The 12,335-nt window shown below is 42.8% G+C and overlaps 2 protein-coding genes across 6 annotated transcripts in view; one reads left to right on the top strand and one right to left on the bottom strand.

The window, feature by feature from the left end:
* cux1a (cut-like homeobox 1a) overlaps positions 1-12,335 on the top strand; it is a 281,900-nt gene that overhangs the window by 203,784 nt on the left and 65,781 nt on the right. For all 5 annotated transcript variants that reach the window (XM_080434636.1, XM_080434637.1, XM_080434640.1 and 2 more), the window contains exon 9: positions 7,991-8,039. In XM_080434636.1, the coding sequence (XP_080290762.1) occupies positions 7,991-8,039 (49 nt within the window). The remainder of the gene's footprint in view (positions 1-7,990; positions 8,040-12,335) is intronic.
* Positions 1-12,335, bottom strand: part of gemin5 (gem (nuclear organelle) associated protein 5) — an 851,612-nt gene that overhangs the window by 115,686 nt on the left and 723,591 nt on the right. The window lies entirely within an intron of this gene.

The following is a 12,335-nucleotide window of genomic DNA, read 5'->3' on the forward strand; positions in this document are numbered from 1 at the left end:
AAAAAGTAGATCTACAAGCTCACAACGCATCATGATGTGAACTTGTACAACCAAGTATAATACAACATTAAGTGGTTAATCAGATTGATCGATTTAGTCAATTCATTTGATTAACCTATATAAGCTAAATGAAGTTGGTTATTGGTTTTAAATATTGATACCTGGACCCCACTTCCCAAACCCCTAAAATATCGAAAATGTTTGGACATTTTGAAAATATATATAATTTCTTTACATAAATCTTTCCCTGGCACAAAGCATTTTGCCCAGCCCTAGCCACAATAGTACAACAAAAATGTAAAATAAAAACATCCCTCTACAATGCAGGACCGCAGCACTGAATAAATATACATCTGTTAACATCTAAGCAGCCGTCACTGCTTCTAGCGTGAAATTATTTTTACAGAATTGCAAAGTGTGTGTGTGTGTGTGTGTGTGTGTGTGTGTGTGTGTGTGTGTGTGTGTGTGTGTGTGTGGAATGCTGTCTGCAGCCACGCCTCACCCCCACCCCGCAGCAAATGCCTCAGGGCATTTCTGTCTGTCTGTCTCTCTGTACCTCTCTCTTTCATTGTCCCTCCACCTCTCTCTCTCTCTCTCTCTCTCTCTCGTTGTGACTGTACTGGCGTCAGTGTATTCTCTTGTGTTAATGACATTGTGATTGTGTGTACCTGAGCCTTGTTCCTGCATAGAGCAGGATGCTGTAATGACACTGTGACTGGGTGTGTGTGTTTGTGCATATAGTGCAGGTTACTGTGTGTAGTCGTATACACGGTCGTTATACTACTGTTCATTCTCCCTTAGACACCGTCGACACTAGTTTTTGTGCTGCTACACTGGCTGTATCGTACTGCACTTCTCTGTATCTGAACTTTTGTGTCGCCTCTGGCGACTGAATATCCCCCGCGGGAACAATAAATCTCTCTCTCTCTCTCTCTCTCTCTCTCTCTCTCTCTCTCTCTCTCTCTCTCTCTCTCTCTCTCTCTCTCTCTCTCTCTCTCGCTCTCTCTCGCTCTCTCTGTCTGTGTCTCTCTCTCTCTCTGTCTCTGTCTCTGTCTCTGTCTCTGTCTCTGTCTACGTCTCTCTCTCTCTCTCTCTCTCTCTCTCTCTCTCTCTCTCTCTCTCTCTCTCTCTCTCTTTACAAACCAAGGCCTTCTAAGAAACATAACTATAACCACTGAAAGACCACACACACACACACACACACACACACACACACACACACACACACACACACACACACACACACACACACACACACACACACACACACACACACACACACACACACACACACACACACAGAGTGACGTGCTAGCTGCAGGCTGTCCTGGGGTAAACGCAGTCTTGTCTCTCAGAAACTCACAGATCTCTTCCGCTCCAAATTGAGGGCAAAAGGTGAACGCTGGAAAACACGTCCGACAACGGGTCATGATTGACACACTGTGTGAGACAGACATACAGACAGAGGGCAGACATTGAATTGAAACATAAGATCCAATAGAGTTCTACAGTAGTTTGTAGTGATAAAAACTGAAGTGAGTTGACACCCCCACAAGGTTTCCTCCCACAGGGGTCATCCATGTTTTTAAAACGGGTTTTTTGGAAACTCCAGCAGCTTGCCGCTGCGCTGGGAATGTACCTTGTGCTGGCGTGTGCGCGCGCAAATCGCTTTTATATATGCCATAATATTTTCAACTCGGGCGCCTGCAGGCGCCTTTTGGCGAGTGCCTTTGCGTTTTCGGCCGAGAAAAAAAAGCTCAGTGGACACGTGGCCTTTAAGACCTGAATGTGGGACACATAGAGTAAGCATGATCATGTTCTGAGCATGTCTTAATAGTCAAACACTCTGGCCAAGAGATTTGCTGTAGAGGCGAAAAAGGAGGGGAGCAAGTATATAGCCCTGGGGGACCCCGGTCAATGAAGTACAGTGTACAGGGGTTTTAAAAAAGTGTGTCGACTTGTGAAGACGTTAAGCCTTTGTATGGTGGAGTTTGAGTTTGAGTTTATTTTCTTAACTTATCCAAAACCCAATGCAAAAACACCATGGTAAATATTTGGAGTGATACTTTAAACATCCACACCAAACATCCCAATGACAACACATGATGTACAACACTGAACAACAACTAATTATGCAAAGGAATATTTAGAAGAGATTCCTTCCCGGTGACGATTGGAATTGATATTCAATTCAAAGATAATAAGACAGACGTGTGTGTGTGTGTGTGTGTGTGTGTGTGTGTGTGTGTGTGTGTGTGTGTGTAGGTGTGCGTGCGTGCATGTGCTCTTCGCTACACGGCTTCACTCTGTGTGTGTGTGTGTGTGTGTGTGTGTGTGTGTGTGTGTGTGTGTGTGTGCACTCTTCACTACGCTCCGACAGTAATAAAGGCAGAGAGCAACGCTGTGACGCCGACTGCCATGCTCACCACTGTGTGAGGAATGGAATCCTACACACACACACACACACACACACACACACACACACACACACACACACACACACACACACACACACACACACACACACACACACACACACACACACACACACACACACACACAGAGTGAAGCCCTGGGGGCCATTTTGCAGTCTCTGCAGTCACAGAAAGGTTAAGTAAATCCAACAGAGAGCAGAGTGGGATGAAGGAAGCCAGCGAGGGACAAAAAAAAACAGAACAAGAAAGGCAACCGCTGTCTACTGCAGTGAGACGCACACGCCCAGGGTGCAGGAGAGAGAGAGAGTGAGAGAGAGAGAGAGAGAAGTTAGTGTGAAATGTTACGTCATGTTACAGGAGGTCATGTTAAAGCCACAGGAAACGTGACACAACTAGAGATGAGTGTGTACAAAAACGAGTGTGTAAGAATGGACGCTCACGGGTCCATCTGGTTTCATTTGTACACTCTGAGAGTTAAATGAACACTATGGGTAATTACTATGTAAATCGTCTGTCGGGGGGAAACCTCACATGTCCAAAACTGTTACTGTTCAGGATTGAAATTCAAAAATAGCAAAAGTAGCAGATCTACAAGCACGAAACGCGCCGCTTCGCGCCGCGTTTCGTGCTTGTAGATCTGCTACTTTTAATGCTTTTGTGTGACGCTGTAGTTTGATCAAGTAGGGTGTTAATTTACGTGAAAACACAAAAAGTTAGAATATGGAGACATGAGGTTTATGCCGACAGCGAGGAAATACAAGGTACAGCTACACAGTAAAAGCTGTGAGTGTTCATTTGACTCGTATGGCGTATGAATTGACCTCGTTCAGAGTTAAATGAACACCCCACCTCTTGTTGTGTGCTGCTGCTATAATGGCAATTATTATCAGTGTTTTACTACCTCCAATGGTGGAAAGTAAATAAGTACATTTACTCAAATACTGTATTTTTTAAAAACTTTTTCTATTATTTATGGGCTACTTCTACTCCACTACTGTACATCTCAGAGGCAAATGTTGTGCTTTTTAACTAACTCATTATTATTTCAAAACATACATTTACCACAAAAGCCCTATTTTATACTATATCGCGACATGTTGAGATAGATTTTTTTAAATATATTTCAATAATTCAATGCAAGTATCATTTTGATGCCAATACTTTTGTACTTTTTACATTTTAAATACAGGCCTTTACTTTTTTTTATGTTGTGGTATTGCTACTTGTACTTAAGTAAAAAAAGAAAAATCGGAGTACATTTCCCACCACTGAGTAAAGTACTTCCTGTTGACAGAAGTTTGTGTGTATTTCGGGGTGTGTTGACAGATGGTCCATTGTTTGTACACCAGTAACATCTAGTTCCACTACAGCAGTGGCTGTGAAAATGGGGGGGGGTCCCCAAATGATTTTGGGGGTCACCAGATGACCCCCCCAACAGTAAACAGGGTATCTGCACATTTCTGTAGTGACAATTTAAGGACGTTTAAGACCTTTTTAATACGACTAAAATGGAAAAATAAGGCCATTACTCCGTCAAAAGTAATACACAAACTATACTATAAAAAATGGTCAGACTTAATGGTCAGAAATGTTCAAATATTAGAGGCAAACATTTTGATGCTCACAACGCCTCGCCATGCATGTGAGCTTGTAGATCGGCTTTTTTCACAATTCACAATATTTATCTGTGGAACCGAATGAAACCAAATGTAATCGACTCCTACAATTCCAAGTGCTTGTCAGGGTGGGGGTCCCCAGTTCAAATATAAATATGGTGGGTTGCGGCTCTGAGCAGAGCACACATTTAGGATTGTTTCTCTGTCTGTCTGTCTGTCTCTCTCTCTCTCTCTCTCTCTCTCTCTCTCTCTCTCTCTCTCTCTCTCTCTCTCTCTCTCTCTCTCTCTCTCTCTCTCTCTCTCTCTCTCTCTCTCTCTCCACCCAATGCAAAAGGGGGGCATTGTACATCTCCTCGTACTGTGTGTGTGTGTGTGTGTGTGTGTGTGTGTGTGTGTGTGTGTGTGTGTGTGTGTGTGTGTGTGTGTGTGTGCACTTCTGTTATTATACTCGTGAGGGCTAAATGTCCCCACAAGTATAGGAGAATTTGCGAAATGGCCATTTTGTGTGGTTATAAAAATGTTCGATTTAGGCTTGAATTATACTTATTTGTGATGCCTTCGCACCCCTCAAAATGGCAGATCTGCAAGCTCACAACAGGTCGCGCCGCAGCACGACCTGTTGTGAGCTTGTAGATCTGCTATCTACCATTAAACTCAGCCTTTAGGGTTCAGGGTTTAAAGAGTGGCAAAAGTGGCATTCATAAAATTATCGTCCTAATGATGTCCTCACAAGTATATTAATACAAACGTGTGTGTGTGTGTGTGTGTGTGTGTGTGTGTGTGTGTGTGTGTGTGTGTGTGTGTGTGTGTGTGTGTGTGTGTGTGTGTGTGTGTGTGTGTGTGTGTGTGTGTGTGTGTGTGTGTGTGTGTGTGTGTGTGTGTGTGTGTGTGTGTGTGTGAGGGTGTTTATGCCCGGAGGTTTGCATGTGAAAGACTTCCTACTTAACTGCTTAAGGAACGTGCTTGTTTTCTCCTGGGACTCCCTTAAGGCACACAGCAAACACACACACTCAAGAGGCTACTTCCCCCCTGTTTGAATGGTGTCAATATAACCCTCTCTCGCATGCACACACACACAATCACGCACACACATACTCACACACGCACACACTCACGCACATACTCATACACGCACACACATACTCACACACGCACACACACTCCAAGGAGTTTGTGTAGCCTTACTGTATGCCACAAACTGAAGCTTACACAGTGAAATACAGGTCCATTTGGTTCCATTTGTACACTCTCAGGGTTACAAATGGGTACATTGACACTAAGGATTTTAATGTGCATCCTGCACTTGGTGTTAAAATCAAATATCACATAAACATAGACCATGTTTAATGTCTTTATTATAATTTTTTCATATTTCTTAATTTTTTGTAATGTAAAACATTTCCAAAATGTTTACATTTGAGTCAATGTTGGCTAAACCTCACAGTTTGAATTTCATACGTGAATCAATATTTTTGCCATCTAGACTTTTCAAATCAGTCTTTACCAAAAAAAACTGCGCTTTACAAAAATGCATTAAAACGCCACAGTAACACAACTTTGACCAAAGTTCATTTTCGTACCGTGCTGAAATGAATGGAATTAAATGGCTTCCCTGAAATAAAAATAAATAAAAACTGCTTTGGAAACTGGTGGGCAGTAATATAAATATAAAATATAATGGACCATTAAATGCAGAAACATTATTTCAAATCTTGACCTGGCAAACATAAGAGGATGTACCACATAAGCGAGTGTGTGTGTGTGTGTGTGTGTGTGTGTGTGTGTGTGTGTGTGTGATGTATTATGTGCACTAATGCATCAGTCAGTGCATTGTGCATGCATTCATCATGCAGTGTCAGGCTTGCGTCATGCTTTCTAAATGTGGAGCCGCCGTGCTAGCATCATGCAGTGAGGTCATAGGTACACACTTTGACCACTGAAATATCATGCAATGAGATGCATCACCATGCATCAGTGATGTCAGGTGGAAACCTTGTACTGTATGTCCAACACTGTTACTTCTCAGGAAATGGGGGTGGGGGGACGACGACTTGTGTTTCAATGAATCCAACGTAATTATTATTTACTCAATACATTTTTAAGTTCTTGTTAATACATTTTATTGGTTAAATATTTATAAAAGCCACAGACACACTTAAGACACAAAATCACTTTAAAAAAAGTCCTAGCAGACTGTCATGCAACTTCACTGTCCAAAACGTATTATTGTTATTACAGTATTTAGTCACAAGCTGTTAATACAATACTTTCACTTTCACTTAATTTTCAAAAATAGCATATAAAAATTGCAATTATAGCCTTTATTTTTGCTACTTTTGTGTGACACTGTACCAACTGTTAGTATGACGCAGTAGGGCATGAAGTAGCAGATCTACAAGCTCGAAACGCGTCGCTTTGCGCCGCGTTTCGAGCTTGTAGATCTGCTACTTTTGATGCTTGTGTGACACTGCAGTTAAGTATGATCAATTGGGGCATTAATTTACGGAAAAAAACACAAAAAGTTTAAATATGGAGATAAGAGGTTTCTGCCCGACGACAGCGACGATATCATGTACTTAACATTTTTTATTTCCATGAATGTGTACGATCCCACCCTCTGTGTGCCACGCCGGCCCCTTCACCACCATGCATTGTTAATCCCCCGCTGATTACAGATATGCTGCATCTACATGAAGCCCAATTATCATCATTAGCAGCATTAAGCCAAATGATGTGTAATTAAATGTAGCATGGTAACACTATGGCATGGCTCAGCATGGGGCTTAGCAGGCCTTCAAAGACACTCTGAGAAATGGATCTGAGGCACAGCAGAGCAGTGAATGAATGTACACACACACACACAGTGTCACACACACACACACACACACACACACACACACACACACACACACACACACACACACACACACACACACACACACACACACACACACACACACACACACACACAGACGGGCGTACACACGTGTACAGATTTCTTTTGGTCACATTATTTATTTGCTGTGGATTCAGACAACTGTTTCATTCAGATGAATTGGCTTTGACTAAACTGCATGTAATGCGATTGCATGCCTACGTTTTCGTATATTGATCAAATGCCCTCTCATAAACCGCACACACACATGCACACACACACACACAGACACGCGCGCACACGCACTGTTCTGTTTATTGGATGCATTTTGCACTGATTCATTTTACACTGATCTACGACAACACGTAGTAGACACTGTAGTATGACGAAGTAGGGCGTTAATTAATACAGGAAGAAATATTGAAATATGGAGATAGGAGGTTTCCATGATTCCTGGCGGCAACAGTACATTATCACATTGCCAAAAATGGTGAAAGTCAGAAAGGTTATAATGTAAACACATCTTACTCAGTAGTATTTTATGTATTGTATATCAGAAAATATTAGTCATGGTACACCTACTTCTGTATATTAGATCCATATATGTATGTGTGCGCTGTGCTGTGTACGTGTATATGTACCTATTATCTCACACATGCACGCACGCACGCTCTCATGCACACACTCACACGTGCAGACACACACACGTACACGTACACAAACACACACACACACACACACACACACACACACACACACACACACACACACACACACACACACACACACACACACACACACACACACACACACACACACACACACACACGTGCAAAGTGTCAGGCTCTTGTGTGTGAGGTTTGTGTTTAATTGTGTTGAGTGTGAGTAACTGCGTGCGTGCGTGCGTGCGTGCGTGCGTGCGTGCGTGCGTGCGTCGTTGCGTGCGTGCGTGCGTGCGTGCGTGCGTGCGTGCGTGCGTGCGTGCGTGCGTGCGTGTCTCACACAGTTTATTGATTGTATAATCATTCTGCTTTTTTTCTCTCTCTCTCTTTTGCCTTATCCAGGTCTGAAGACATTGAGACGGTGATGTCAGAGTTGGAAAGAGCCAATCAGGTGAGTCCCTCAGTACAGCCCCTCTAATACATAGGGGTTTACATTACATTTAGATTACATTTCCAAAATGGAACCAAACGGACCCTTAAGGGTCTGAGGATTGTAAAAAATACTGTATTGTATAAGATATTGTGTTCAAACTACATTTCCACAGGGTTTTGTTTGTGCAGAAGATAATATATCCTGTATTAAAATTGCCTAGAGGGTGGGTGGGCGGACCAATCCAAACATAACATCCAGACTTGCAAGGTGCATCCAATCTGTACCAAACTTGGCACAAACACTGTTCAGGGGTCTGCCAAAAAAAACTAAATTCCACACATACTGTATGGGTCGCTACAGCAGTGTTTAACAATTCAAATGGCCATAACACACTAAACACAGTGACCATTACTCTGATCAGCGCGATATGAGACTGGATTTGAAGGCTGCTTAGCGCCCTGAAAATCGAGTAACTGTAAAAAGATACATGTTCCTGATGCCTGCAACGCAATGTCCTGAATGTCAATGTAACGCTGAGAGCGTAAAACATTGACCCGATTTTTCTGTGTACACTGTCACATCCTTAGTGTTTATTTTGTGCACTCAAAGTAAAAAAAATGGTAAATGAACATCCAGGATTTTACTGTATTCCATCAGTATCACACATTCACAGAATATTAAACTGACATGTTTGAACCCATAGAGTCCGACTCTTCATCTCATCCATAATATTATTCTGAACACATTGGACATGATATTATTCCTGCCTAGACGAGACACAATAAGGAGACAAGATCTAATACATGTAAACAATAAAACAATAAATACAGTAGCCTACATACCGTAACAGCATCTCCAGCATATTCCATTTCATATTGGCAGAAGCATACAGTACGTGGAAAAAGTACATTTCCTTGTGGAGATTTGGTAAAGACGCAGGTTATGAATGCAATAACCTGCCGTATGGAATTAATGTAATCTTCAACATTATTGTTTCTGGTTCTGGACAGTTTTTGTATTTTTTTACTTTCTAAATTATAACTTGACCTTTATGGAACTGTCTGAGCTTGGAGTTTTCCCCCTTCATTGTCCCTAGCGCACACGCACACGCACACGCACACACGCGCACACACACACACACACACACACACACACACACACACACACACACACACACACACACACACACACACACACACACACACACACACACACACACACACACACACACACACACACACACACACACACACACACTGGAACTGTCTGAGCTTGGAGTTTTCCCCCTTCATTGTCCCTAGCGCACACGCGCACACACACACACACACACACACACACACACACACACACACACACACACACACACACACACACACACACACACACACACACACACACACACACACACACACACACACAATCTGTCCTTTGGGCGCATGCCTGCCGTGTGTGTGTGTGTGTGTGTGTGTGTGTGTGTGTGTGTGTGTGTGTGTGTGTGTGTGTGTGTGTGTGTGTGTGTGTGTGTGTGTGTGTGTGTGTGTGTGCGTGTGTGCGTGCGAGTGCGGACTGTGCCCATATATTGTGTGTGCAAAAACACTGATCGCTCGTGCACTGACAGGCACATCGCAGTCAGCACTCCGTACAATCTGGCTCAAACCGGCAAAACCTGGCCTCACCAGCGCTGTGAAAACTGCTACATACTCTGTTTTTATGGAGTGTGTTGTACCACCTGAAGAGGATCCAATTCAAGTCGCGACGTGGCGTGAGCTCAGCTGAGGGCTGGACGTGTCCATCACCACCTGGGCATTCAGCTGGGTTTATCAGCCCTGAGCTGCAGGCTGTATCACTCTGAGCCATATGTATCAGCCCCGTAGGCCCTGACCTACAGGCTGTATCTTACCATAGGCCATTGGTTCTCAAAGTAAAGTGGGGTCTGGGCGGGACCCCCAGGGGTCCTTGGGGGGGGGGGGGGGGTCCATGGGGTCTCCAGCTAAATGTGTTAATACAGCATCACAATCATTTTGACCCCTTTATCCATATTTTATACGTTGGCTATTGAAAAATAGATATACAAGCTCACAGCTGCTATTTTCTAAATTTTTGGAAAAATCTTGAAGGTGTTTGAAATATTAATATATTTTTTAACACAGATCTTCTCTTCTGGGAGTCCCTGGCACAAAACATTTTCAGATGGGGGTCAGCGGCCAAATACATGCAATTTGGGGGTCCTTGGCACGAAAGGGTCCTGAGCTGTAGGCTGTATCAGCCCTGAGCTGTAGGCTGTATCAGCCCTGAGCTGTAGGCTGTATCAGCCCTGAGCTGTAGGCTGTATCAAGCCCGCAGGCGGCATCAGCCCGAGCCAAAGGCTGTATCGCCTTGAGGCTCCAGCTGTGTGCTTGTATCAGCCCGGGTGAGCCTTATACTGTATCAGTCCCAGCCACAGACTTTATCAGTAGGCTACAAGCTGTCGGCAAGGGCCGATACGCTGGCCCTTGGTTGGATAGCCTCGGTCAACCATAAATGGCTTAAGCCGGATTTGTTCTTCATCGCAAAATAGTTGATCTACAAGCTCACAACGCGTGTGACGACATAGTACAAATGACGCAAATTAAGTATTCATTCACAAAGACACTGAGAAAATAGATACTGTACATATTGTGCTGTATATTACATACATTACCGCTACGTGCAGTTTAACACTTTGACCCTTAACTCTTTGACTGCCAGAGTATTTTCATAATTCATCGTGTTTTTTTGTTTTGTTATTTTGTTATTTGCAGAGAGCAGCAAATAGACACATTCATCAGCTCGCTGACTCGCTGCCCCCCCCCAAACAGAGCCAAACAGTGAAATACGTCAAACCGGATGTGACGTGTTCTCTCCGATCGGCCAAAAATACGATGTGATACACGACGGCGATGACTGTTCGTCACCCAGACTATAGATTATAGAAGTGGACCTCTCCGTTCGTTTTTTATACCGTGTGAAAAACCGTGTGTTTCCCTATTTTGGCCGAAAATGACCAGGGGAAAAAATGAAAACCGGAAACGGAATCTGCGTCATAAAACCGGATGCAGGTGTGGGTGAGGTAAGTGGAACTCGAAACCTAGAATGAAAAATGATCAGAATAGCGAGAGATTAAACAATGAACGCGCGTCCAACGCGTCCAACGCGTCGATGCGTCGACGGCCAACTGGACAAACTAGCAATTGACGCGTTATCGAGTCAATATCGAGCAGGGCGTTGCTGAAAATGAGCACTTGTGCTCAGCTACTACCCTGGGTAAATAAAGAATATAAAACCGCAGTCAAAGAGTTAAGGGTCCATTTGTACACGCAGAGCTTAACCACATGAAAACGTCGCTATTCTGGGCATGCCATGTGATAATAGGTGAACATTCTGCGTTTTTTTGTAAATTAATGCCCGACTAACCACCACACGTTTTGAGCTTATAGATCTGTTGTTTTTTTTTGCTGTTTTTTTTTTTATTTGAATCCTGAAAAGTAACGGTTTTGGACATATGAGGTTTCCACGCGACAGAGACGATATCTTTGACACACCATATGAAGATTAAACAGAACATGTTTGATGACCCACTTGGAAAATCAAGAGAACAAATGAATATCACCACAACCAATATTATCTTGTTTTCCCAAGGCTAGAACATATTTAGATAAAGCTTTCTTATTATGATGATAATGTAATCAGGGGAAAACTCAATTCTATTATGCTATATCAAACCGGGGGCCTCATTAGTTTCACATTTCGGATTGACCGGGCGGAGCGAGAAATGTTACATTTTCATAATTCCATAAAAGATTTAATAACATTTACATTTTAATGGTTGCTTGTTTGAGCATCACCAGTGGGTAACAAGGCATAAGTGAGTTGTCACTCCTCAATGTATTCCTCTTCTTTGTACCATCAACCTTTTTTTTTTTTTATCTTGGAAAATGTGTGCAAATCTTTGAATATATGTATATATGTTTTAAAGCGAACATTTTTAACTCCGATCTGTGCTTCTGGGGGTCCCTGGAACAACATATTTTGAGATGGGGGTCCGCAGCCAAACACATTTTGGGGGTCCTTGACGTGAAAACGTTTCTACAAATTCTACGATTCTACAGTTGTCTTCTAAATCCTAACAGTTTGTTTTTTTCAACGTATGTTGCTGAATGAATTCCAGTGCTTCTCAAGTGGTTTTCACGATTTTGTAACTTTTTCACGATTTTTTAAAATAGCAGATCTACAAGCTTGTACATCTGCTATTTTTGAATAAAAAAATAAAATGTAAAGATCACTGCTGGCCCCAGT

This window comes from Gymnoscopelus braueri (genome assembly GCF_963280865.1).
Source record: "Gymnoscopelus braueri genome assembly, chromosome: 8".
Lineage (NCBI taxonomy): Eukaryota > Metazoa > Chordata > Actinopteri > Myctophiformes > Myctophidae > Gymnoscopelus > Gymnoscopelus braueri.